The 27,083-nt window shown below is 51.0% G+C and overlaps 11 protein-coding genes across 11 annotated transcripts; 6 read left to right on the forward strand and 5 right to left on the reverse strand.

Annotated features, from left to right (window-relative positions):
* Positions 1-72: 72 nt before the first annotated feature.
* SNOG_01643 (hypothetical protein) lies at positions 73-1,644 on the reverse strand (the record flags this gene model as incomplete). The annotated part of the gene is made up of 3 exons (XM_001792227.1): positions 73-863; positions 918-1,365; positions 1,410-1,644. The coding sequence occupies 3 exons, from the start codon at positions 1,642-1,644 to the stop codon at positions 362-364; spliced, it is 1,185 nt and encodes a 394-aa protein (XP_001792279.1). The 3' UTR covers positions 73-361.
* Positions 1,645-2,954: 1,310 nt separating this feature from the next.
* Positions 2,955-3,885, reverse strand: SNOG_01644 (hypothetical protein; the record flags this gene model as incomplete). The annotated part of the gene is made up of 2 exons (XM_001792228.1): positions 2,955-3,301; positions 3,354-3,885. The coding sequence occupies 2 exons, from the start codon at positions 3,883-3,885 to the stop codon at positions 2,955-2,957; spliced, it is 879 nt and encodes a 292-aa protein (XP_001792280.1).
* Positions 3,886-4,749: 864 nt separating this feature from the next.
* On the forward strand, positions 4,750-6,328 carry SNOG_01645 (hypothetical protein; the record flags this gene model as incomplete). Its single annotated transcript, XM_001792229.1, has 3 exons — positions 4,750-4,801; positions 4,822-6,227; positions 6,287-6,328. 3 exons carry the CDS (start codon positions 4,750-4,752, stop codon positions 6,326-6,328), a joined length of 1,500 nt encoding a protein of 499 aa, XP_001792281.1.
* On the reverse strand, positions 6,129-7,744 carry SNOG_01646 (hypothetical protein; the record flags this gene model as incomplete). Its single annotated transcript, XM_001792230.1, has 2 exons — positions 6,129-6,190; positions 6,418-7,744. The coding sequence occupies 2 exons, from the start codon at positions 7,742-7,744 to the stop codon at positions 6,129-6,131; spliced, it is 1,389 nt and encodes a 462-aa protein (XP_001792282.1).
* Positions 7,745-8,311: 567 nt separating this feature from the next.
* SNOG_01647 (hypothetical protein) lies at positions 8,312-8,940 on the forward strand (the record flags this gene model as incomplete). The annotated part of the gene is made up of 2 exons (XM_001792231.1): positions 8,312-8,745; positions 8,793-8,940. The coding sequence occupies 2 exons, from the start codon at positions 8,312-8,314 to the stop codon at positions 8,938-8,940; spliced, it is 582 nt and encodes a 193-aa protein (XP_001792283.1).
* Positions 8,941-9,449: 509 nt separating this feature from the next.
* SNOG_01648 (hypothetical protein) lies at positions 9,450-10,502 on the forward strand (the record flags this gene model as incomplete). Its single annotated transcript, XM_001792232.1, has 4 exons — positions 9,450-9,497; positions 9,722-9,930; positions 9,987-10,399; positions 10,429-10,502. 4 exons carry the CDS (start codon positions 9,450-9,452, stop codon positions 10,500-10,502), a joined length of 744 nt encoding a protein of 247 aa, XP_001792284.1.
* A 1,029-nt stretch (positions 10,503-11,531) lies between these two features.
* Positions 11,532-12,461, forward strand: SNOG_01649 (hypothetical protein; the record flags this gene model as incomplete). The annotated part of the gene is made up of 1 exon (XM_001792233.1): positions 11,532-12,461. The coding sequence occupies one exon, from the start codon at positions 11,532-11,534 to the stop codon at positions 12,459-12,461; it is 930 nt and encodes a 309-aa protein (XP_001792285.1).
* A 3,016-nt stretch (positions 12,462-15,477) lies between these two features.
* Positions 15,478-16,728, forward strand: SNOG_01650 (hypothetical protein; the record flags this gene model as incomplete). Its single annotated transcript, XM_001792234.1, has 1 exon — positions 15,478-16,728. The coding sequence occupies one exon, from the start codon at positions 15,478-15,480 to the stop codon at positions 16,726-16,728; it is 1,251 nt and encodes a 416-aa protein (XP_001792286.1).
* A 1,938-nt stretch (positions 16,729-18,666) lies between these two features.
* Positions 18,667-20,031, reverse strand: SNOG_01651 (hypothetical protein; the record flags this gene model as incomplete). Its single annotated transcript, XM_001792235.1, has 2 exons — positions 18,667-19,533; positions 19,603-20,031. 2 exons carry the CDS (start codon positions 20,029-20,031, stop codon positions 18,667-18,669), a joined length of 1,296 nt encoding a protein of 431 aa, XP_001792287.1.
* A 968-nt stretch (positions 20,032-20,999) lies between these two features.
* Positions 21,000-25,152, forward strand: SNOG_01652 (hypothetical protein; the record flags this gene model as incomplete). Its single annotated transcript, XM_001792236.1, has 3 exons — positions 21,000-21,155; positions 21,217-21,508; positions 21,722-25,152. 3 exons carry the CDS (start codon positions 21,000-21,002, stop codon positions 25,150-25,152), a joined length of 3,879 nt encoding a protein of 1,292 aa, XP_001792288.1.
* Positions 25,153-25,974: 822 nt separating this feature from the next.
* SNOG_01653 (hypothetical protein) lies at positions 25,975-26,964 on the reverse strand (the record flags this gene model as incomplete). Its single annotated transcript, XM_001792237.1, has 2 exons — positions 25,975-26,515; positions 26,621-26,964. The coding sequence occupies 2 exons, from the start codon at positions 26,962-26,964 to the stop codon at positions 25,975-25,977; spliced, it is 885 nt and encodes a 294-aa protein (XP_001792289.1).
* Between the last annotated feature and the right edge of the window lie 119 nt (positions 26,965-27,083).

Below are 27,083 nucleotides of genomic sequence, written 5' to 3' on the forward strand. Positions count from 1 at the left end.
ACCAAGAAGGTGTACTGCAGCATGAGAACTTGATCCCACCTGGTCATCACATGCCAGGTTAACTCATGATGGTTAATAGTAGAATGATGTGATTCATTGGTCTCAAAAGCATTGAAACTTGGGCGTGACTACGACCGGGATCTGTACGTTGGATATCTAAAGGAAAAACGAAAACATCGTGCACAATGCTCCAGAGAGCAGCCCAGGCCATACGACGTTCATAGCATCGTGACCTGTGCCATACCAAACCAGCCGTATTTACCAGACCTAAAGTGAGAAGCGTGACAAGTGTGCTCCGAAGGCGCCATGTGTTCGTAAAGTCGTTAAGTTCGCGGGTATAATCGATGTTGTGAGGTATCAGTCACCGCCTCACATGCCAGTTCGTCTTCTTCATGCCTGGCTTTATGTGGCCCTCGTCTGAGCTGCGCCCCGTCTCTGCACTACCACTGTCCAATCGCTGGACAGTTGTCCAGATATTCGGGTCCGGCTTCTGACTCTCCATACTTTCTAGCCTGTGGAAGTCGGCTGCACGGTCGCCGCCCTCCACTACGGTTCCACCAACACTGTGATTCTGTGTTCGGTCATGCGTTGTTATACCGAGAGCGTTTATAATACGGCTGCGCCGTGATCCAGAGCCGATAGTGCGCGTGCTAGAGTCATGTGTCTTCTGGAGGTTTTCCATAGTGCGGTTCATGGCTCGATGTTTACGCAGCATGTGCCAGATGATTGGGATGTTGGTGCAGAGGATGCCACCAAGAGGCTCGAAGACAGAGTACGCGCCGAGGGGAACGTAGTACCATGTGAAGTCTGGACTACCGCGACCAAGGACTACGGTAAGGCGTATGGAGGAGACGATGCATGTGCTATGCGGAAGGTTAGTCCAGGGGCTTTTGTGGGCGCAGAGAAGTACAACTTACGCAAGACCGAAGCAGAAGATCAAGCTTATAATAAGCTTCTTCTTTGTCTGCAGTTGCAAGTGCCATATCATAGGAATTGGCATCAGGAAGATCCAGATATCGGTGATCAAGTTCGAAATGTTGGTGAAGTATGTGAAGGTGACCATCGTCAAACAATCGCCTTTTACTGTGATGTCCCAATATGCCTTCAATGGCCGGCAAGCAAGAAACAACGTAACAGTAATGCCGATGCCCCATGCTATTACGAAAAATGCGGTTGCGAGGACCGCTGTGCGGAAGACCGGATGGACGAAAACGCGCCAGTAAAAGGCAAGGATACCGAGCTTGACGAAGACGAGCGCGAAGTCGTAGAAATGGCTGAATATGTAGTCGCCCTTGCGCACCATCATCTGGTCATAGTCAGACACAACAATAACATGTCGGCCCATGCCATGTGGGGGCCCTGGTTCTGTTAGCAAACCACGCGATATCGATAAGATGATGGATTCATACCGTATCCGAGACCGCTGGAACATTCGCCTATCAAACAAAATGTCGCAAGGAGGATCAAGTAATCGTCGAGTGTGATTCCGTTCCGTCCGAGGCGCTTTGCCCATAGTCGCAGTGCGGTGCTGATAGTCGCGGCAACGATTGGCACGGTGTAAACCCAGTGGATTTCAGAGACTCTCGAATCGTCCTTATGCGCTTCCAGGTAGGCCAACTCTTCCGGGGAGAACGGGGACGCCATTTCTCATGTCGCGTCCGACAGTCGTTCGCAGTAGTGCACAGAAACAGGTGGCGCGGCGAAGGAAAGATGGAGGCTGAATTGTAGACACTTCACAGCGGCCCCGGGGCGGGAGCAGGTGCTTATGCAGGCGTGGAGAAGCGGGACGGCTTTAGCTGAGTCAATGCGCACTTATCGCGCCGACATGTCTTGCCCTCCGTGGTGGTGTGAATAGATAATTGCAATTGCACGAGAGATGACCGAGGGGCCTGTAAGTTTGGAGCCACAAAGTCGATGCGGACCTCGAGCCCGATATTGCTGCGCGAGCCCGCCCGCAGTAAACTGATCGACATGCTGCTTCAAAAGCAATAGCGCAGAGGTGCTTTTGCAGCAATACGGACGGTTCCCATGTGCCGCTCATTTAGGCGGCGCCGCCCACAGCCGGTCTGACCGACGAATTGGGCGCGGTAACAATCTGTACCACGCTCCTTTCCGAGTTTGCAGTGCGTCTGGACCTTGCTGTGCTTTTTGATCCTCCGCATTGCAATTGCATTGGAACCTGATTTCGCTAATCTGTTCGATCTCTGTGTTCCCTGCACATAGACCCACAGAGCAGGTTCTGAAAAAATGGCAAAGCTTGGGGGCGGGCAAAAGAAAGTGGAGGCTCTCTTCGCCGAACAGATGCGACCGCGGCTGGTGCCGTGAGGCCGCCCCCCTCTCACGCGTCCAGGCCGCAGTACCACTGTGGCGTTTTTAGCCCCTTCATGCGTGGATGATGACAGCTGCAAGCACGGAGACAGCAAATGTGACCAAACGTGACAATCTGCCACAGGTACGCTCATGGAACGTCGTGCATGCTAGGGAGATGGCACTGGGTTCCATGGGCCCAGGGCCGCTGCTGGGAGTCAGTGCAATTCCCTGGACTTTGGTTCGAAGTGGAGTGTCCTTGCGTGCGGGCCGGGCGGTAAAAGAGCGATCTTGGACACCGCCTTGCAAGCATCGCCCTAACAGAACCTCGCAATTCCTGCGTCTGTTGGATAGACAGGTACTGAGAGGGGAGCAAGCGGTATGAATTTGGCAAGGGTTATGAAGTGCACTGACAAGATTCGTAGCAGCTTCGAACTTGTGGCACCGGTGAACAATAGTTAGCGAGGCCACAAGAGCACGCGAGTAGGTGTGACTAAGCATGCGACTCAAAGGAATGCGCAGATTGATATTAAGAATAACCCTTGCGGAGCAAAGAGCGATGACATTCGACACCTCATCAACGCCGAGCAAATCGCCAGAACTGTGCATGGCCCTGCTCAATCTGCCCTCTCGTATCAATCTGCCGACTACACGCCGTCGCCAAACTGATAGTCGTGGTCCCATCTCGTGTCCCAGGGCTTGCTCGCATCGACGAAACGCAGATCAGTACCGACACGAATGACATTATTGGGATCAAAGTTCAGCGTCGAAGCATGGATCGCGAATGGATTGTGGAGGACGACATCTCCTGCCTCATAGCTTGTCACGAGCCATCTCTTCTGAAACGTGTCGGAGTACTCTTTCGGACCGTCGGCGAGTAATCCAGTCGACAGCATGTTCTGGTTGAAGGCGTTCCTCGCCTCATCATCAGTCAGGCCGCTCTCAGCCGCTTTGCGTGCGAAATCCGCTTCAATTTCGCGCCCAAGTGTGTGGCCTGGCAGATAGAAGTCAGGGGGTGTTGCTCGTCTCAAGGCGCTGATGCTCACCATTCTCCAGATATATCAGTCCGCCACCGGTCAGCCCAATATCACCCATCGGAACCCATGCTGTCACACTTGTTGGCTCACCGTGTCGCAAGAAGATCTGATCGTAGTGTACACCAATTGCCTTGTTTCCCGGAGTATTGTTGCGCAGCAGACTCCTGCGAATGCCCAATGTGTCTGCGCCCCAGCCGGTCATACGAGCGATGAAGTCTTTGAGCGCTGGATGTTTACAAAATGTCTCCTTGTACCATTCTGCATAATGCGCTTCGAGAGCTAGATTGACGAAAGTTTCAGCAGTCTCTGCTCCCGGACGTCCATTGCCTCCAACTGCGCCAGCGCCAATGCCGGGGTAATCGGAAGAATCTTTTTCTGAGTCGAAAATACCGTCGACTGGCTCAGTGCCTGGCTTAAGTACGCCACTTGGTCTCAGCATCTTGAAATACTCCTCTCGGGCCTTTAGCACGTCTTCTCTTGGTAATAGCCCTTTGAGCAAGACGTAGCCATCTTCGCTGTACCTCTGTCGGATCTCATCCATGGGTAAACCTGGCGACGATTGCCTCAATTCGCCTACCTGATCGGACCGCAGCAGCCCATCATTCACAAATAACTTCTGGTTATGTAAAGTCGGCGCGCCTTGCTCTGGAGGCATAGCATGAGGCATATTGTTTCCGAGTGGCAACGCCAGAATCAAGCCAAAAGCATCAGCAACAGTGGTTATTAGTAAAATGCAAAGGCAACAGCAATGCCATCTATACTTGTATCTTTCTCGGGCAGCCTGCACGATGATGCCTGCTCGGGTCACGATGCAACGAGTTCTGGAGGTTGCAGGGGAGAATCTCCTCTTTCGGTGCTGCAAAAGGTGGGGTAGTGGGGTCGATTTCGCGTGTATCAGCAAGCTTTGCGCACTCAAGATTGTCAACTTCTGTCTTACTAAAGCACAAAGAACCATTGGCTGCATTGCGAATATCTCGGCGAAAGTTCCTTAATTCAGGACCTGCCACAGTGGTACATCACTCCTCCGCGGTCGCACCTGCACAAACTTCAGCAATACGTAGCGCTCTGCCACCCCCGCGGGTAATTTCCTCCGAAGAACCGTTCCTCTACCTAAGGACCCGACACAACAGCTGCAACCGATGCCATGGTACGAGATCATCGAGAGCACGTACGCTAAGACCATCGGGTAGCTGTTGACCTTCGTAGCAATCGATGCCGCACGCGTCACTACCGATGTATGATTCCTTTCCGTCAAATCCTCACATACGGTGGCTGACGAGTCTTTAGGCGACGGCAAGCAGCCGAAATGCAGTAGATGTGAAGCAAGTAAGAAGGACTGCGTCTATGAGACAGGCAGACGCTTTCGACGGTCATCGATCCAGGAGTCTTTCAGCGAAGCCCAACCATGGGTTTCATTGCCCCCTCGACGTATGGCATCGATTGGTGCATCTTGACATGTTGTTAACGCTTGTCGCAGTACAGTTCCTGGACGAGTCTAGCGAACTTCGTTCTCAATATACAGAGCATGTATCTCCGTTCAATAGCCCACTGGTCAGTTATGACGAATCTTCGAAGCCAGGCTCAACCAAAAGTGGACGAAGCCCGCGCGGTGTTGCTTCCCCACCCTATACAGCCGTGACACCTACCGATGGCTTCACAGTGCTTTCACTACTGAATTCTGAATCGCCTAGTCAGCCGCAGCAGCAAAGGATCCTACCAAGATCTCATCATGAAGACCACTCCCCGCTTGATAATATGCAGGGAACGGAGTCCAGTACATTCGTGTACCAACAGCCGCCAGGCCAGCCTATATTATGGCCGCTAGAGCATGAACAGGAAGCTATGTTGCTACAGCATTACATCGACAACGTCGCGCTGTTCTTCGACATGGTCGACAATGAGTGCCATTTCGGTGTACATGTGGTTCAGAGAGCGAAGAAGAATAGCACGCTGATGAATGCTATACTCGCATTGTCTGCACGGCAACTAAGCCGCACTACAGACTTTGACCCATATATCGCAGACGCATACTACCAGCGATGCTTCGACACTTTAATCCCTGCTCTCAACGAAAACGTTGCTATTAAGGAGGAGTCGCTGTTAGCGGCCACAATTATTCTGCGTCTACTCGAGGAGATGAATATTTCTGTCATCGGATCTGACCCTCAAGGTCATCTCTTCGGTACTCAAGCCATCATACGTGCTGCCGAACAGTCATATGCGGCCACTACTGGACCTAGTTTTCGACAAGCTATCTATTGGGCAGCATTCCGGCAAGAATTATGGATATCTCTCATGACGCAACGAGCTTTCCAGTTACACATCTTCCCAGCCGACCGTTCACTCGAGCCTGCTAATGACTCTATATGGGCCACCCGCACCATAGCGCATTTGGGAGACGTGTGTAATTTCGCATTCGGTGAAGGAAGGCACAGCATCGCTCGGTATAATCAACTGATGGACGAGAATAAATCGTGGAAGTCACGCAGACCCGAGAGCTTTGATCCCTTCTTCTACCGCCAGGACCGAGATGGAAGTGGAAGGAATTTTCCAGATATACGGCTTCACGAAAAGGCTCATGTCATGGGTATGCAATACAACACGCTCGCACACATGCTTTTGGTTGTCCACGATCCTGCCATACCTCAACTAGGGCCAGCGCACAAACAATCTCGAGCAGTGGTCGATAAGATAGTCCAGGAAGATGTGCGCACGCTCAGCGGCGTTGCACTATCAAACCCAAAGGTGTTTCCTGGCAAGTTCGTGGCATGTTTTGCTGTCGCATTAGTCGGGGATCGCTTCACTGTCCGGGATGATCAAGAAATGCTGCGTGACCTCTGGTTCGCCTGTGAACGCTCTCACGGATTTCCTCCAACAGCTACGGTAAGTAGAAATTTCACGGTGTCATCAAAAAGGCATGCTAACAGTATAACTTTGTACAGATTCATCAATTGGAAGAGTCTTGGGGTTGGCATCATGGCTGAAGCACTTGCGCCCTTGCTATAACGACCATTCGAAGTTGACATCCTTTAGCATCCCCTTCGATAATCTCTCGGATCGCGGAAGTGCCTACGGCCAGAGAAGTAGTCATGTGGTCTACCTGGCGCATTCCCACTTAGCCCGTACCAGGGTTCGAAGGGGTATGCCGGGTATGCTCCACCACCATGCAGAATTCCATTCATAGAAGCCATGGGCATTGGTGATCGATGATCTTGCACGAAATCGTTGTACTGACCGCCTCGATTCTCCATCCTTTGTATCTCAGGGTCGGAAAAGGCATGCGGGTCGAGCCCTGGTCGTTGGCCTTGAAAGTTGGGCTGCTGGCCACCAAACGCTGGCCCGGGAGAGAACGCTGGCTGTGGGGTCTGCACTGCTTGGCCAACTTCTCGCCCAAAAATGACCATAGGGTCGTTGTCTGGCGGAAGATTGATGCTCGCATAGTCCGCTTTGGCACGCTTCGATATCTCCAAGGGCTTGGGACGCCGCGTTTGATCTTCTGTCAAGCACCATGCAAGGATTTTATTGAGCTTTTGCGAATACTTCCGACCTGCTGGCGCAGCCTTGTCCCATCTTTGTCCCTTTGGCCACTGCTTGCTCCAGGGTGCGATGATGGAGGAACATGTGCACGCAATTACAAGCGCAACTTGCCAAACGTCGGTAGCCCCAGAGTACTCTGGATGCTCTGGAGGGTCATAGCCGGGTGTAAGAGCAGAGGTCATGGACACTTGTTCGGGCTTATCTCGCTTTACCATATGCGTCCAATGTGCCGATACCGAACAACCGAAATCAGCCATTTTCGTTACGACCCTACCAGCTTTATGGTCAGTCTTTAAGAGAATGTTTCCCGGCTTGATGTCGCGATGATACACTGAGTTCCAGTACATCAGCACTTTCCTATCGTTCTCAGGCTCCGGTCCGCGATGCATGTACACCAGCGTATCCATCAGTTCGATCAGCCACTGCCAAATCTTGCGCTCGTGAACTTGCCTAGTTCCCTTCCTAGAATCCTGGATGACCTTCTCCAAATCACCTGCGTCGCAATACTCCATGTACACGCTCGCTTTCTTGTTTTTCTCGTCGATGAAATGATCTACCATCTTCACCACGCCTGGCCAGTCGCCGAGCTGGTTAAGTAATCCTACCTCCTTGTGCACGAGGAACATGACATTCGCATCGAAGCGCTTTTCGAAGAAGAATCTGTCCACCGGGTCGTCCTTGATTTCTACTTTGGCGACACCGCCATTACAGCCCCCACCATTTTGTCCAAACTCTTGTACGATAATCCAGTGGCGTCGTGGCCGATCTTGGTACTTGAAGTCGCTTCTTAGTGGTGGGGTAGATTTCGGTGGCTCGCTCGCTCCTTTACCTTTGCGTGGGTCGTTTGCGCCTTTTCTCGGCATGTTGCTGGGGTCGTTACTGGGTGCGGGAAGAGACCTGGAGCGGATGTCTATAAGAGCGACGTTCTCTCCATGCATAAATAGGTGAAGATCACGGGTGGCTTCTAGAACCACAGGTGATCTCGCGAAGTCATGCCGCGTGGCATCACCAGGCGAAGTCACAATGCGGTCGTCACAACGACGACGGGTGTCACTTTCAACATTCAACCCCTTGAACATGCTTGCTATCAATGGAATCAGAGCAATTTTATCAGCACATGCTTTCGCCAGCTTGATTTGAGGTTCGGTCAGTGCGTAGTGTCACCACTATGACACGAAGTTGGGGGTTTCCGTCTTCCATAAGTCGCGATGATGCGTCAAGCCTGTACAATCGAAAGCGCGGGTGTCCACCATCGCAGCTCTTTGCTTGGTTCAGCATCGACAAGGATGCGCGACTGAACCTTTGGAGATACTGTAATTAAAGTACAAGTCCCTTAGGCCGGAATCCGTAACCTGTTGGTAGACGCGTGACAGCAGCGATGCAGCGTATCCGCGAAGTTCGGTACTTCTACATGCTGGACTGCCAGAGCCATGAACCGGACGCCCACCAGGATAGACTTGCCTTCCGTTACTCCGCCCTTTGAAGATCGCATTCAACCCCCGTGTGCACGTAATTGGAATCCCCAGGAGGACGGTACTCGGGCTGAACATGCACAAGAATTCCACGGTATCATGAAAGGTGCTTGTACCCCTTGTCATGATTATTTCGTCTTTGGGCTTTGGGCAGACGCGTCTTCCTGGTCCCAGATAATATTCCTAAACTCTATGTTCAAGGGTACACTCTACTCCACTCCATACCACCTCGGACCCCTGTGCCCTGAGTCAGAAGTCCTCAGTGCGGGATTCAAGCGCCTGCACAGTTATAGCATCATTACAGCAAACTCGCAGCCATACACGCATGAGATTTACAGCAACATGCCACATCTGCCCGGACAGATTCTCGAATACAAGCAGCGGCCTGACCTGTGTTTCGAAATCTCTATCTCGCATCCTTTGATACCACGGAGCAAAGTCGAAGCGCTGGCGGCATTTGGAAAGACATTGATGCCGTCCCGAGATTCTGTTGTGACAACCGGGAACCTGCTCACCACGATGAGTCGACCGCCACCGAGCCTACCAATGCAGATGAGGAGGAGGTTTCCGACCACTCTATGCAGTAACTCTAATTGTCCTGGACGCGGGGGACTTTCACCGCTTTTCCTCCTCTCGAAGACGCATTACTTTTCTCACATCTTTCGTAGTGTTGGTGGAAGTCGAAGATCTGGCCATTGGTGTTCGCTGCGAATATAATCCATTCCTTCCACCGCGCCGTACACGGGGATGATTACGCTTGTGGTTTCTTTCACTCTCTTTTGATGAGACCTCGACCGCGTCGCATCGCTGTTTTGTGTGGGGCAACATTCGAATCATCAGAGTTGTCAATTGTGTATGCTTTCGATTGAGGGAGTTGTATGGGCACGTTAATGACAACATATGCTGAGGGGTTGTGGCTTCTGAAGGAGGAAATAAACTGAAGGTCCTTGATCTTGAAGGCACGAGTGTCTGTGATATTTGCCGTTCGGAGAGAATTATATCGGGTATCGGGTTTCTGAAGCAGACATATACCAAATGGTATTCATGATTACATGGTATCACGTGCGTAGTTGCTCCGCTGGAGACATGTGATCACATGGCGCTTTCCAACACAGGAAGCACTCCTCTCACCTTCAAGCGTTCGGTCAGCGCTCCTTCGCACATTCTCTTCACATCTCGCCTCGCAAATACAATTACATTACATAACAAATAACAAACGTTGCGAGCGCAATCGAACTCTTCTGCAGAATGTTTGCAATGTCATCAGCTCGTCCGACTATTAAATCCTTCTTTACGCCTATCCATTATGATACAACTCTCAACCATACCGCATACAAGCCAATGTACAAAATTACGTCTGATTCGAAGCTTCGACCAATCCTTAGACGAAATGGCGAGACAAAGTGGCCCCATGGCGTCGCATCAGGTGGCACAGTCACCGACATGCTTGAGCATCTGAGCTTAACGAAAATTACGAGCGACTATGCAATTGTAATTTGGCTGCAGGCGCATTACATTGAGCCATTTGGACGGATAGAGAGACTGGACGGGTTGGTGGTCAATGACGAACCAAACCGGTAAGTGGGATCTTCTTAATTGCAAAACGACATTAAGCTGACAACCTATCTCGTAGGGTGAACCTAGAGCATGCTTATGAGCGTTATGTCAGCGTTCTAGGCGGTTTTACCAGAGATCAAAAGCTATGGGTGCCAGGTCTTGAGCCGACCAACCCGTTGCGACGTCATGGTGGCAAGGTCACGATACCAGAGACGCCGCTGAACATCGAGTACAAGGACTGGCGTGCGAGCGAAATCTTCTCTAAGAACGGGCATGAGGTCATGAGGAAATCCAAATTTGAAAGCAGCTGGACGGATGCGAATCGCTGGAGTCGGACGATCTGGAGTGCGCCGAGTGTCAAGACCGTTGTCAAGAATGCAGATCTGGCCCGTCAGAGTTTTCAACCATCATGGACACTGCAAGCCCCAACACCGAACAAAGTCGTCAAGGGAGGTGAGCCAGGTAGCGAGGGTGTTGCGAAGATCGATCGTAAGCCACCACGACGACTGCGTACTCCGGCTACGACGAGTTCGCATGCACTGTCACCCGCCAAATCGACAAGCTCAAATACGATGTCGCAAGGTACTCTTGATGGGGAGCTAATATTAGATGATATCGAGGATCCGGACCTAAAGATGAAGGTGGGCAGGTTGAGAGCAATCTTTCCAGATACGAGTGTACAGCATAGGTTCGATGCGCTGCTGAGCAACAACGGACATTGGAATGACACATGCGATACGCTTGGGCAAGAAGAAGAGGACATGAGGAACTCTTATTTTGACGAAGGTACAAAGGGCAAGACTGTACAACACACTCGAAAGCGACGCATCTCGGGCAACCAGCGCGCTCCTGATCCTGATTCGAAAAGGCGCACAAGATCGTCGGGGCAAGGCAATATTTGACGAGAACTAAGTCAGGTGCGCACGGAACATGAGGCTGAAAGGTGCAATGCGATGCTGAGGTCCGAGAACAACCAGCTGCATACTTACAATAAAGTTAAAGCGTCCAATCTACACAGAAAAACAATCGTCCGATGAGGCTCTTTCGCGTGCTGTCAACTTTAACCGCATCCAGTCTAGCCTTTCACCAGCCTTACTCTAACTAGCATCGCGCCTTCTTCAGCTCTACTAGTCACCACTTATTTTGGTGCTTTCAGCCCTCCACAGATTTGTCTAACGGGCACGCCGATCTTGGTTTTTGACGAATATGCGCGCTTCATCTCGCTAACATGTAAAAGCATCGTGAGTAGGCAATCACGTCGCGTGTGTCCAATTTTTAGTGCGGTAGGGCTGGCGTGGGGCTGGCCCGCGAAGCTGAAAGCATCTCTTGGGTGGATTGTGGTAAGCGAAGACTTTGTGTCGCGATGAGCCTTCAGAGAGAGGCGTTGTAGATGCGTTGCGGCGTCGCTGAAACCGTGCTCAGGTAGTGTCTATGGACGGTACGTGGCTTTCAAGGAACTATAGGCGAAGTATCAGCTGAAAGGCTTGTGGACTACATATAGAGCAGCAGGATACCAGGCAGATCTACATTCATCTGCTTGTTATACAAGTCGACCAAGCAACTTCTTTGGCGGTGTGCTTTTGTCTATCTCTTCAATAATCTCCCAAACCTCAACTTCGAAATGAAGCTTTTCTCTTGGGAAGCCTGGGGCATTGACTCGGCCATTGGGTTCGATCCGAACAAAACCTTCGTCCGATCACAGTTTGTCTCGCCTATTGTCCTTGCCAGCATCCGCGCAATCTTGAGCCTGTACAGCTTCGTAGCCATAATCATATGCTACGCATGGCTCGCTAAAAACACTGCGACAATCAGTCTCAAGGATGTAAACATCGGAAGCTATACCATTCAGCAATCCAACGCCGCGATCGGCCAATCCTTCAGCTTCTTCACATACCTCACCTTCTGGTCTCTTGGGTTCTACTTCCTCGTCTCGAGTGTGCATACTTTTGTGTTCGCGTTCCAACAGCAGACCTGGCTGCACAAGTGGCCGAAAGCCTTCCAGCTTGCACACAGCCTTTACTACTCGACAATCACTTGTTTCCCGTTCCTCGTCACGATCGTGTTCTGGGGTACGATGAACTCTGGATGGCCAGCGGGTCGCTTTGAGCAGTGGATGAATCTGTCCGTCCATGGCCTGAACAGCGTCTTCGCCATCACCGAAATCGTCCTACCGGCAACTGCCACGCCACCAGTGTCTCATCTTTCAGTTGTCCTTCTTGTTCTCAGTGTGTATCTCGGTCTATCGTATCTCACGAGATATACGCAAGGCTTTTACGTATACGAGTGGATGAACCCTGCGCACGGTAACACTAGCATCGTACTGCATGTACTTGGGTATGCAGCCGGCATGACAGCCATCTTCTTCATCGTGCGCTTCGCGATTATGGGACGGAATATGGTAGCAGCTAGATTAGAAGCGCGAAGGGATCAAGGTCTGCGGGAAAAGACGATGAGACTCGATAGTGAATCGGATACTTGGTCTGCAAGTGTGCTGGAGATTGAGAGGCCTGTACGGGCGAAAGGTAGCAGGGGGCATGCTAGTCAAGTGTGATTACGTCAGTGTGTATGTAAATAGTTTACCTTCAATTCTCTTGGATAAGTTCTTTGTTCCATTTCAGGCATTCCGGGTTAAGGTCCCTGGCTGTGCAGTGAAACAAGGCTGGTGCATTCAACCGTGACGTAGAGCCCGTCAGCTGAGGGATGCCTGAGGCCTCTCACGCCCGGCGCGTCGGACTCCTTACCAACATCTAACATAATCTTCTTGGAGGGTACCATGTGATGCAATAACCGCGCGCGTTGTATCTGGAATATGAACACTACTAGGAAGGTGGGGGATGCATCACTCGGAAGATCTCTTACCTCGACCTCATGATAATCTAATTAGTTATCAAGTCTATTCAGGCCCGCATGTAACATAATAATAGCTAGTCTATCTAACGGCCACTAGAAACTGAACAGAGCGCGAACGATTGCTCATCGCCCCTAGTGGTGGCCAATTCTTCGTCGATCTGGGGAAAGTGTTTGTTGCATGGATGTGCTGAGTTCAAGGCCCGATTGCAACCTTAAAATTGCCGCTTGCTAGAATGACGTTTCTAAATCTTCAAACGCAATTGTGAGAGCGAAGTTTTTGTGCATCTGGTTCTGCGTCCCTGGACGTCTTTGTAGAACGCGTGTCCGACAGCGCAATGACCAAAGATATGGTGATCCTGTGGAACACATTGTGGACCCCAATATCATGCGGATCAACGGTGGGACATTTCGCGAGACGCGGCAAGCGTTCAAAATGAAGACTGAACATCCATCTGTGATATCCAACAGACTATGGATACAATAGCCTCTTCAGGACGTGTCTCCGTGATTGGTTTCGTTTGGTTGTGTACTCGCGGTCTGCCTTGCAAGGACTTCAAACGGTCGGACTTAGCCGATGCGAGTGCTTGTCGGGCCCAGGACCGTACCCACAATACGGTCCATGTACAGCGCTTGGCCATTTTGTCTTGTGCTTTTGCTTCACATCACGGGAAGACGCCCGTACAATCTCTCAAACCACCATGGTAGCAGACGGAGCACAAACTATGGCAAGCCTTTGACGCATCGCCCCTAGTTTATGTTGGAAATTCCTGATGACACCTCCACACATCGGCACTATGAGGTGTACTCCATCATACCTGTCAAGTAAAATTGTAAAATTCCCTTGGCACGCAAGAAAAACGCCGCTGCATGGATGAAAGTAACAACACTGGACGGGACGTTCAGTCGCTGGATTCGACCCACAAGGTTGGCAGTTGGTCGGCAATTACACACTGTTGGAGAGAGCGTGTTTGTCGGTCGCTGTCTTGTGTCAATGTCCAGGAACGACAGATATTACTTATAATTGACAGACAGTGGCCAACGTGCTACTGCTGCACAATAGCACATGCTTGATACAGACGCAATAAGCTAACGCACCCCGCTGTTCAATCATAATCACAAATCGTGAGCTTTGATGTTGATTATCAGTGAACAAGTGTGCTGCCCTCTGGATGCGTTACAGATGTTGCCAAAGCCTGAGATCAGGCGTCCAACAACCTTCGCATTCGCTAAATTTCCAGGTCCACAGCCAACAAAAGTCTGACTAGAGATGCTGGGGGTACCTGATGACGAATGTGTAAGGCTGATGGTGCACGCAAGCGCGTGGTAGGTATAGAGTTGGTAATTCTTCCTACAGAAAGGGGGTTCGACGAGTGAGAGCTGAGCAGCCATAGCGTTCTCAGCTTTGTGTCTGGAGGCGCGTAGATATGCATGTGACAGTAGATCAACAATGCCCCAAGAAAGCTGTTTTGTTTCTTCGTAACTCGAAGCTTGTAGTCTGAATGAATGTGAGGGGTGCATGTGGCAAATGTGGCAACAACATAAGACTAGCAGCACTGTCATAGAAGCTCGATCATCACTGAATCATCACATCGCCCCTCAGATGTCAAAATTGCCGACATGGGATGTCGCCGAGAAAGAATGTACGAAGAGACAGGGGTCGGCTCGGTACCTCCATCTTTAGTTTGCTGAAGCCGGACTAGCCCGCTCCTAAAATTAGGAGGGGCAGTGCACCCGTGCACCCGTCTTTCATCTCATGTTAGCCTCATCGCCACCCTCTTGACGAGAGTTTGCTGTGCTCAGCGCATGCAACCAAGCGTAACGCCCGAAAAGTTGTTTAGCATCATCGGGTTTCATGCTGATATGGCGGAGAAAATGCAGTCTAATATGTCGCCTGTTCAAGTGATCATGTACCGATTTGAGCCTCGCCGCACGCCTTACTGCGCCTAGTCCACCAAACCCAACGCCTCGCATAGTTCCGCATTCGTCGCTTGCTAGCTTCTGAAGCCTCGTCTGAGCTATGGCCCAACATCTCAGGCCAACCGGGCACCTCAGATCCTTCCAAACTCAGTTCAAGTACGGAGTACCTGGTCATGAGCTCTCTCGCAATAATCTCCGTGAAGACATGTCCCGTCCCATCCCCCATGCATAGTTATCTTGAAGTATAGAATCAACAAGGCCGCCGCGACTTCAGTCGGCCGTAAGGACTCTCCTTTTGCGAGCTCTATGTGCACACTGACCCTTGTCGCATATCGCTCGCCGCACCCCTGCGCCTCGCATCCCGTTACAATGATCAGCTAGCCCCTACAGATACCTTGACTTATCCTACTCTTCGGACCATACTCTCGGGATACATGCGAGCTGGAACTGCAGGCAACTGGGATCTCGAATTGGCTCATATCATCTTGAAAGCTGGCTGACTCCCGTCTTTGTGCAGCATTAGCGCATGCCACCTGGGCGGACTACTGCCTTTGGTCACCGCACCTCACAGTGCTGCCCTAAGAACCATCCTTGTACATTCCAGAGTACAGCTACAGTCATTATACACTCCCACATGAGACTGTGAGATGCTACCAGACGCACAACTGCTGACCATCCTCACATCGGTCGCAAAACATATACCAGGTAGTCAGTCGGCATCAGTGGAACCCGACTCAATTTTGGATTCACTTCAGATTCGGGGTGTTCTTTGTCGCGCCGAAGGCCAGGAGCAAACGACCATGGCGCATCATGACCATCAAAGACCTGGGAGCTTGGCTAACACAGAGAACGAGTTGTGGTTCAATATTTCGAGCTCTACCAGACAACGACAACAACAACAACAAAGCTCCAGTCGCGCTTCTGAGCAATCAGCATATCGAGAGACAAATCATCGGAGGAGCACCGGCTCCAATCAGTCGGCTTCGACGAGATCTTTTGCGCTTATACCGTCCATATCCACTACCATCGATTTGAACAAAGCGCTGCCGCCCTCACCAACAGAATCTGAAAGGAAGAGACGCAGACCGGCTTACTTACGCTCATGGCTTGGACGTTCTCCTTCGAGCCATTTAGATCCCACTCGCCTGTCACCCCAACCACATCAACCACATCAACCACTTCAGTCGAACCAGCGGCACTCGGCATCTGGCGCCAACCTAAGTGTACAGACGCATACCTCATGGGATCATGCATATTCCCGCAGTATGCCTAGCTCGCCGTACGAGTATGGCCACGCCGCGCCTTCAGCGCAATCAAGAGCTCCTCGCGCCAGCTCAGCAGCCGCGAACTATCCAGACGCCATGATATATCAGTCGTATACTCCACCACTACATCAACCTTCAGACACTACATATTTTGCCCAACAACCACGTCCTTCATCACCCAGTGCCTATCTTGACACGACACCTCCTCGCGCCCGCACTTTCCCTAGTGACACCAGCAGTGCAAGTCCCACAATGCGAGAGGGTGTCTCACATAGACCACGGCCACACACTTGGCTGTCACCTACAGATTCTTTCAGTGATCCTTCGCAGTTTTCACTGTTCGTACAAGCGACCACCGGCCTGCCAGAAGACGCAGACCCTCTCTCACCAAACGATCCACCTCAGCTTCGAGGCTCACTGTTCGCCCGACGAAGTGGAAACGATGTTATCCCACTTCCGTTTCAACATGAGCAGACCACGACACCCAGACAATTACGAACCGACTGGCAGAACTTTGAGCCACCACCTTTCACAAACCAGGTCATATCAGGCTTCTCACTCAGTCCTTCACGAAACGGAGATTCGCTACAATTACAACAAAGCCCTCAAATGGCTGCAGTAAACAGAGAACTCGAGTTGCTAGGCTTAGAAGATGATGAATTACTAGACGAGGAGTTGCCAGACTACGCACAGAGTCAAGCAGAAGCACATGCAAGAAGAAGGGCAGAGGCATCCGCAAGAGCAAGAGAGTTGGAGGCTCGATGGAGAAATCCTGGAAGCGGCTGAATGATCCGCGTCACGACTTCCCTTCTGTCACTTTGCATGATTTACGAATAACAAAGCTTTCTTTTCATTTTTTAAAATACCCTCGCTATGGAACCATATGGGAATATCAGATGTGAAGCCTGATTTGCGTCGCTTTGCGGGCTGATCTTTAGAATTCCTTCTTGTATATACTTTACTATCCATGATATCGTCCATGATATCGAAGAGCAAATGAACCAGTATCTAGAGCTTAGAAGCACCCAAAGTTCTCAGCCAATCTTACACTGAATGCCACCCAAAAGAAGTACAGAGTCATGCAAGTGGGTCAGAAGAAATTCGACAATGCTAACTGATAATAGACAACCTTCTGCGTGAGGACTTTGAAGGACTTCTGGCGGTGTACCAGCAAGTTTCCAATCCCCGTCCGATGCTCCACATCCATTGTCGGTATGTCACTACATCATCACTGCAGGACAATGACATACCAGCCCCATCCTAAAAAGAAATTGCGATCACGTGCCCCTCCCCGAGCGAGCCTATGAAGGACGAGGAGGCAAATCAACTAATTTATAGCCAAAAGAAGTAACACCGCCCCCATACCATGCACAACCGTTTTTCTCGAAAGGTGAAGTTACGTGCGACATTCTGTATACGTCCATACTTCCGGGTCGTATCCCTCAACTACCGCGTGACTCCAAGGAAAATGCCTTGTGGTGAGCCTTGGAGCAGCGGAGATTTGAATGCGGCAGCAAGGTATTTCGATAGGGTACATGAAACCAAATGCAGACCTCGTTCCGGCAAAAGCGTAGACTAGCACATGCATATGGACGTTTGTACTTCCTCGCTTCTTGCCGTCGGAGTCTTACTGGTGATGGTGGCTTGGACAGGGTGCATGGCGGCCGGTGCTTATGGTCGACGTGACACTCTTATAGTACATTGGCGATACGGAGGTAAATATCGAATCAAGATTTGGGACTTGCAACGAGAAGTTTGAGGGTACAATTCGCATTTTGATCTCTTTGTGACGGTGTTTAGAATCCATACTAATGCGAATCGATCATTACAAACCAAATTTACGGAGGGAATGTGGGACTTGTGGATTCAACCCCGTATCACATGCCGAGATGAACGTCAAAGGTATAGCTCCAAGATGGGGCGCGGGGAGCTTTTGGGGGCGGAAAGCTTCGCCTAAGCCGTGGTGCCACAACAGCGCAACCATGGTCACGACCCGGTAAAGCCATCGTCTGAAATAGGAGACTAGTCATGCAACCGAGTCGATCCATCGCTTAACGGTGTAGGTGCAAGCAGGGTAGAAGATCATTCCGACCTTTCGTGGTGGTGCAATTTCAAGTAACCCTGCCATCTTTCAACCGAAGAAGCAACGTCTCCGTCAATTGCGTTTATACGAAAGGGTTGTGATCATCAACATGGTGTTGCAGTGCAGATATGCAGCGGACCTGCTAGGTTGGGTGATGAGCGGCCTGCAGTGAGGCTGTGCAAGCCTGTCAGACCCATCCCGCGGGCCGGAGCGAATGGTATGGAAAATCATACCAAAAATAGGTCAAATAATGATCCTCCCTTCCGTCTCCTGGTAAGGTGTGATAACAGATGAAAGACGAGGGATGCGCGCCATTATTCGGTGTGGCGACGAAGCCGTTCGCCACGAATGGCGAAACCTTCGCATACTCGCATTCAACCAATAGTCTTGGAACGGAACTGCAGCTTGCTGAGAACCAAAGTCATTTTATCGCTATTTGGAAAGCAAGAGCTGCTCCCAATGGCCGTCTTTGGGCGAACCCCTGCATGTCTACATAGGTAGAACAGTCCCCGAACCACTAGCTTGTCATGGAGCGGTGAGCGTGATCCTATCGGAACACCGGGTGGTAGTCCTGTCCTTTTCGTAGTAGAGCACATAGGATTGCACTACTGGGGGCGGCGCACATAGATCAACAGGCAGTACTACAATTTTTGGACTTTGCTCATGCGGATAATCTCGATCTCCTCTGCTGCTTTACGCTTGCGAGAGGTGGAGATGGAGCCTTTCATTGGGGTCTGCTCGCAACTGGGGGACTCCGGTTCAGGTACTAAGGCCGATTTGTTGGTAGTGCGAATGGCCTTCTGATGACCACCTTGATTCTTTCCAGATGACCAAGGTACGCGTAATGGCATCGGAACATTCGACCTTTGCAGCTTTTCTGTGTCCAGAAAGCGCCAAAAGATCTTGGAAGAAGTTGGTGTTTCGCGACTAAGAGTATTGAGACTTGCACGCTGTCGTTCCCATGCTCGGCGGAGAGCAACCAAGTCTGGTTTGATAGCTATGCAGTCAGTGGAAACAATCCAAGCCCCGCACATGCGCGAGCTTTGTATTTTGAAGTGAGCTGGAGGTGGAGGTATCGCTGTAGGACCGCGGTTTGCAATAATGTCCCAGGTCTCTTGACGGAACCATTGTGCAATATAGGACATAGACACATCGCTGTATTCCTTGCCTCCAGCCTCCTCTGCTGCGGTAGCGTCTCCCCATACTTTTCGCATGAGGAGGTTCGTGCCAAGCTTGGTTCGGTCCTGCGGATTGATCACACATCCGAAGACGAATTGTTCCCAAGCATAGCCCCACTCGGAATCCGGATCATCGACGTGGACACATGGTTCCATGAGATTTCCACGTCGCATAACACCTACAGCATGCGAAATCTCATGAATAAGCGTGGACGCAAAGAGAAAATCATGGCGGAACTGTGCGCAGCGGGAGCTTGCTTTGTACCCGTCATCGGAGTGGTAAAATCGCAGGAAGTGATCGGTAATCTCGATTACAGCGATTAATCGCTGCTGAAATATAGTAGAGCACGCTGATGTATGGACTGCTTTGGCTGTTTTTGTTAGCGTTCGAGCATATACTCGCTTTTCGGGCTTCATGAACCGAAAGTCGATGCTGTGCGCTAGGCAGCGTAGCGCTAGTCGTACGCCTGCAAGCATTTCTTGCCGTTCTAAGCCAGAGGCATGTGCAAGAGGATCTGATAGGTAAGTCCTCCTTGGCTTGGTGTCATTCCGCGTCAACTCGCGTCCATACAATAGAGGTACAAAAAAGATAAGGACAGAATCGTGAGCGAGGAATTGAGAAGCAAGATGGAGCATTTGCTTCATGGGCCCATCGCAATCGAACCACGAGAATATGGGGTGTATAGGGTTCTCCAAGTTCCCAGCTAGCACACGGTCGTCTTCAAGAAGTTTGAATCGATCATCCTTGTTCGCTGCTGCAATAAGACTATTGATTCCGGAGCTGGTTTCGGGCGCTGTGCGCTTATCAGATGTTTGCTGGTCTGTCATAGTTGGTATGAGTAGGTCTTGAAGTTGTGCAGATATGAACGTCACCGCTCTCGAGAGTAAATATCTTGCGTATAGCAGCATTGTGGACGAGTTGTAGAAGACAAGGGAACAAAGCACTGAATAGATAAGGGCAGCCTTAGCTGAAGTTCTATGTGGAATTGTAGTCAATGTCTTGCATAAAGAGATTCATGAACATTGTGCGTGTAAGCACCGTGACTTGGAACAGTGGCCGGGCGCACAGAATGGAGCAACGCAAACTATTGCTTGCGAACAAGCGCTTATCTCTCTCATTGAGCATGTTCCGGTAGCATCTTTCGGCACTGCGCTGTACAAAATGGACCTACACGACACACCTCTCATGTCGCATCCTACTACAAGTTATCGCCTACGACGGAAAGCGACCAAGTTATAAAAGAAGGTGGCCGATTTAATTGCCCGAGGCTATACCCAGCATCGCTAGCTTTCGTTCTCCGTGGCAGGATCCTGTGCATAGCTTCAGGCTATTGGAAGGCCCTGTTCGCGTTTTGTCGTAACCGATAGCCTGCAATAATGCATGAATCAGTAATGTCAATCGATCGATAACATGTGGATGATGGCAGAATGTGTTGCCTAGTGCAGTCGCTATTTAGGCGGCAGCGCATCAGTATCGTGGTTGTACATTTGCTGTTGGCTGTGAAAAGTGGAGAAGGGCCCCTTGGGCCAATAAGAGCGTGCGATGGATGATCACGTGGGCAGGCGCGTTTGCGGGGCCAAACTTTACGCGACGCGTGCGGCGCCCATTTTACATTCCCATCCCGACTACACATCCGTTTTGCACAACAGGTCGAGCTAGCCATAGCTCACAACCCGTACGTCTGTGTCCAAACCCCACATTGCATTACTAGTACATGTAAGGCTCAAGGGTGTCGCGTTGCCACGGCGTACACAATTGCTACAGGACGACGTGCGCGGATACGCGGATTGTAACAATGACCGACTGGGAAGAATTCGAAGCAAGGGCCAGGAGAGCAATCCCCGCACAGTATCTGAAACCGAAGCGTTGCTGGATAGGCGTGCTGAGCCATGAGAAAGCGCCAGAAGATGTGTTCGACGAGCTAGATTTTGTGTGGATGGTCGGACACGCGGTATGTTGAGGACTTTTGGTAATGCGCCCTCTGCATCACAGCCAGGCTAATATGAATGCAGAAAATCCCCATGCAGAAGATCCATGATACTTACCAGAAGCGATATGAGGATGTGGACTTCCACATTAGATTTAAGGACGACCTTGTCGAAATGGACGATACAATCAAATCCTTTCTCAAGCCAAATGGCGACCTGGTTCTTTTCTTAGCCCGTCGGACAGACGAACTTCTCCTTGATGCTCAGCCTACACCTCAGCGTCCTTATGGAAATGCTGAGGCATCACTTGCCCGCGAGATTCGTCCAACAACACCCACTCGCAGTGTTCCTCCAACAACGCCTATTGCCACTAGTCGTGTGAAGGATGAGCCTCGAAATGACGAATCATTCTCTCTGCAAGCCCTCAACTTAATTCCTTCGATGAGGCCCGCACCAGCTGATGCAGCATCTGAAAACGCACCTGTCTTTTCTATACAACAGTCAGCAATGCCTCCATTAGCCAGCACGGTAGCGGCAATGCACTTTCCGACTGCAGTGCAAGATTTAAGCACTGCACGCACTGATGTAGATATCTCCCCACGCCATGATGATGCGGCTGATACTATGCCTGGAAAGCTGTTGGCCCCACAGGAAAGCGGCGTTGTAAAGGATAAGGAAGTTCCGGATCCTGTTCATCACCACATGGAAGAAGAGACGCAGGTACTCTTCAACCCAGAAGGATATTTTAATCGAGAACCATCACCTGAGCAAGCGAGTCAAGAAGATGCCAAGCCCACGGATCGAGCTATCCGAGAGATCATTGCCCAACAAGACCCGGACCTGCTTGAAGCAGGCGTTACGCAATCGCTAAAGGTTCTGCAGCGCTTGAAGTCAAGCTTTTCCGAGTATCCCGAAATTGCAGATGCGCAAGCATGGATCGAGGCAATCGACAAGTTGGTGCCCCAGGCGGTCAGGAAACGCACCATCGTTGGTGTCGTGGGCAACACGGGAGCTGGCAAATCGAGTGTCATCAACGCCATGCTAGATGAAGAGCGCCTTGTCCCAACAAACTGCATGAGAGCCTGTACTGCAGTTGTAACTGAGATGAGCTATAACACGAGCGACGAGCCCTCCAGCAGATACCGCGCTGAAATCGAATTCATAACGCGCGACGATTGGGAGAAGGAAGTTGCAACACTCATGAAGGAGTTCATGACCGAAAATGGCGCGGTATCGAGAGATGTAGCAGATGAGAACAGTGACGCTGGAATAGCATGGGCAAAGTTTCACAGCGTCTACCCCAAGAGGACAAGAGACAGCCTCAACGAATGTACGGTCGAGAGTCTCATGTCCGAGAGATCAGTGCTTGCAATCCTTGGAACCACAAATAAAATCAACAGCGCCTGTCCGAATTCGTTCTACCAACAACTGCAGAGGTACGTCGACAGCAAGGAGAAAGTCACCAAGAAGGGCAAAACGAAGGGCAGCGACAAGCCCAAGAAGAGTTTCGAGATGGAGTACTGGCCTTTAGTCAAGGTGGTCAAGATCTATGTCAAGGCGCCCGCCCTCTCCACCGGCGCCGTCATTGTCGATCTACCAGGAGTACATGATTCCAATCCAGCTCGTGCCGCAGTTGCTCAAGGTTACATGAAGCAATGCACCGGACTGTGGATCGTCGCACCGATCAACCGCGCAGTAGACGACAAGGCCGCAAAGACTCTACTTGGCGAATCATTCAAACGGCAATTGAAATACGACGGTGGCCTCTCTAGCGTCACATTCATCTGCTCGAAGACCGACGACATATCTATCACAGAAGCAGTCGACTCACTAGAACTGGAAGATGAAGTGGAGGAACTTTACAACCAGCAGCGTAATCTGGAGAAGGACATTGAGCGGGTTAAAGAAGATATAGACGAGCTGCAAGAGTCGCGGGACGTGTATCAGGTCGCTCAAAAAGAGACTAGCAACGATATCGAGACTTGGGAAGAGCTCCAGGAGGCTTTGGACGAAGGAAAGACTGTATACGCGCCCCAGCCCAAGAAGAACAAGAAGCGGAAGAAGCAACCCCAACAGAAAGATGCTCGCAAAAAACGACACACAGAGCTTAACGATTCACAAGAAGATTTCGTTGTCTCTGATGAGGACAGTGCCCAATCTGAAAGTGAGGGTGCTTCCTCGGATGATGAGGATATCCGGGCACCTCAAAATTCTCTCACTGAAGAAGAGATTAAGGCCAAACTTAAGGAACTACGAGAAGCGAAAAAAGCAGCTCGGCGTTCGAGCCTTGAGCTCAGTGAGAAGATCAAAGAGCTCAGACCTAAGATCGGCGAATACAAAAAGAAGATTGCGGCAATCAAATCCGAGATCAGTCACATTTGCATCGCTGGACGTAACGACTATTCAAAACGCGCCATCCAGCAAGATTTTGCTGCTGGTATCAAAGAGCTCGACCAAGAGAACGCTGCTGAGGAAGATGAGGACAACTTCAATCCCGACGAAGAGCTCAGAGACTATGATGAGGTCGCCAAGTCCCTTCCTGTCTTCTGTGTCAGTAGCCGGGCATACCAGCAGATGAGCGGACGACTTCAAAAGGACGAACCAGTGCCAGGATTCGAGACGCCTGAAGAGACCGAGATACCTCAGCTTCAAGCGCACTGCAAAAAGCTGACTGAAGCGGGGCGTATCCAGACAGCCAGAATGTTTCTACTTAGTCTCTGCCAACAATTGACGACCTTCTCACTATGGGCGTCTGACGATAGCACAGGTCTCAAAATGACGGATGACGACAAGCGCAAACAAGTCAGATACCTGGACAAGAGACTAGGTGAGCTCGAGAAGGGTCTTGAAGATGCTGTACGAGCGTGTTTGAACACCACGAAGCAGGAGATGAATGCTCAGATCTTCGACAAATATCCCGAATTGATCAACGAGGCCATCATCGCTGCGCCTGAGACTGCCTCAAAATGGGGTGCGCACAAGGCCGACGGCGGGCTGTTTTGGGGAACGTACAAAGCAGTAGTGCGTCGCGATGGGTCGTATCACTCAGCTACTGCTGGCCATCGAGATTTTAACGCTGATCTGGTCAACCCGATCATCAAAAAGCTGGCTACAGGCTGGGAGCGTGCGTTTCAGAATCGCCTACCGAAAGCCTTCGATGCCCTATGTCGGGATTCTGGCAAATTGCTACACAACTTTCACGAGGCTGTTGAAGAACGAGCACGTAGCAACGGGGTTGGAATCGCAAGTCTCACTACTTTGAAAATGCAGATCTATACCTACGAGCAGCTCTTTGTGGACCTCAACCAAGTCTTGCTCGAGAAGATGAACGAGCTCCAGCGCGACGCAAACCGCGACTTCACGCCAACTATTGCCAACATCATGCATACTGTGTACGACATATGCGCCAATGAAAGTGGCACAGGCAGCTACAAGCGTATGAAGCAGCACATGAGCGACTACGTAGAGCGCTGCCGTCATCACATGTTCAGTGATGCCACTCTTACGGTCAAGCGCAATCTCGACTCTATGTGCAAGGCGCTCGAGGATGTCATGGAAGAGAGAGCAGACGAAATCTATATCAAGATGAAGGGCGACTACACACGAGTGCTCGGCGGAGGACAGGTGCACTTCGACCAAACGGCTGTTCTGTTCAACGCGGAGCGTGCGCTGCGCGCTGAAGTGATGGAGGTACTCAAAACGGTCGATGCAGAATTCGAACCTATTGCGCGTGGTGAAGTCGAGCAAGAGGCAGGCGCAGACGGAGCAGAACCCAGTATGGACGAGCATGTTATAATAGATGAGGATGAGGGCGCCTTTGAGTCAGCTCGCGAGTCGGCTTGCGATAATGACAACGACGACTCCGCTATGGGTGGCATGGAAGACACCATGATCTCAGAGACGACTCCATCCAAGCATCTCGCCCCGGATATGGATGCGGACAATACAAGCGAGAAGGAGAACAGGTCTCTCCCTACGCCTAGCGACGAAGACATGTTCAAGGAGGAAGAGGAAGCATAGTACGACGATTCTCCGTGCCTACGGCGTGTGCGACATTTTCCTTTCTTTCGAAACCATTAAATTTCATTGATACCCTGGTCCGATCGGCCAACCTGCTGTGCTGCTGCTCGAGCGAGAGCGCAGTCGCAGGAGTTTCATTTCATGTTCCTATCTTTCTTCCCATTATCGCAGCTCGAGTCATGGCGCTTACGGTGGTCTGTGGTGTAAGGGCCCCAATGGACGATGGTGGTGCCCGGAAGGCTCCCAGAACGACATGGGCGCTTTTTTTGTACTGTTATTCAAGCGAGCATTCCTGCTTTCGATCATAGCTATTGCGTCGGCACGTTCCTCTCGATCACGTACATGTGGCATGGCAAGATGTTGCTCGCGCCGATGCGCACCGGAAGCACAGGATGAGAATTGCATTTCAAGGATAGTACTTACCCTAGAGAGCTATGCAATTGCATTTTACCACACGACTGGTGCTTTTCCAATGAAGGGGCTCACACGATCTAACGTTGTCCGATTGATAGCTGATCTATGCTTATAGGCGTCATGCGCCTTCAGAAGCTTATGTGTATCCCATACCCAAATTTTGCCGTTGAACGCCCTCACATGATGCTAATATTCGCGCTACCAACTAACAACCAGAACTAATCATCCCACTCTTCATCCAAATTGTCTATCAAACGATTCTCATCTTCATTCCTCCGTCCTCTTCGCCCATTCTCATGGCCGAGCGAGACGCGACTGTACCCCCGGCGAGACGGCATGAAGCGTGCGCACGAAGACGTAAGGATGATAACCATGTCCTACCCAAGATGTTAGCATTCCATGGCCTCCTCAAAATCTCCGGCGTGAACCTACGGCCAAGAATCGATATATGCCCGCCCACATGGCGTAGTTGGGCAATTGTCGCCAGCCGCGCTGGTGCATGACTGTGCGCTGGTATACGCAGCCACCGACGAAGTAGACTAGTATTGCGATTATGATAATCACGCTGAATACGCCGCCAGGACCGAGCGCTTGTTTCGCCTGGTGAACACCTCCGCAGGCGAATGGTGACCGGCCTTCGAAGAAGTATGTGCATTCGTCTACTGCAGCAACGAAGGATACGCTGGTCTTTGCAAGCGGGTCGGAGTCGCAGAGCAGCGAGATGACGGATGTTTTGCGGCGCGCATTCTTATCTTTGTCGGAAGGCTTCTTCTTCGGCGGCTTGTCGTCGTCCTCATCATCCGGGTCGTCGCCGATGATCTCGCGAGGGTACTTGGGAAGGGAGACAGGTTCGCGCTTGGATTTGGAGGAGCTGGAGGGGCAGAGGGAGCCACCAGTGTAGTTGACGATGAGCTTGCGACCGCGGAAAATGGGCTCGGTGTTTTCGAGGCTGGGAAAGGGATGTTAGCAAGGGTTCTTGGGATAGTTGCTGCCTGCTCCAACTTGAAGCTTGAAAGCACGTAGGATCTGTTCTCGTAGAATATGGCGGACTCACCCAATAGAGTATATCTTTTTGCCGACCTCGTAAAAGGCGCTCACGTTCTTCCATAAGTCCTTGTTCAAATCTTGCACATCGTGAAGCTCCTCCACCACGGGCCCGCAGAAGTTCAGTGTGAAATTGGCGCCGTAATCATATCCCCGAGCATGCCAGCTGCCGTCCGAGTCGCTTTTTGCTTTCTTCCCTCCCTCCTCCAGAGGCATGCGCCGTATCGGGTTCAAGTCGAAGAAGCGCTCGGTGGTGGGTGAGACAATTGTACATGGCTTGAGCGGCTTGTCCGAGGCGGCAAGCGCATATCGCGAGCCTGCCAGCAGCAAAAGTGAATACAGTAAAGACACCATGATAGGAGGCAGCGAGCGTGGGGAACAGAAAGCAGTCAGGCCTGCTGGTGCTGATTGTTGGTTAGATGGCCGCGTCGCCCTTCCTTGCCTGTGCCTTCGCAACACGTTTGCCCGGAACC

The sequence above is a fragment of the Parastagonospora nodorum genome (genome assembly GCF_000146915.1).
Source record: "Parastagonospora nodorum SN15 chromosome Unknown scaffold_2, whole genome shotgun sequence".
Lineage (NCBI taxonomy): Eukaryota > Fungi > Ascomycota > Dothideomycetes > Pleosporales > Phaeosphaeriaceae > Parastagonospora > Parastagonospora nodorum.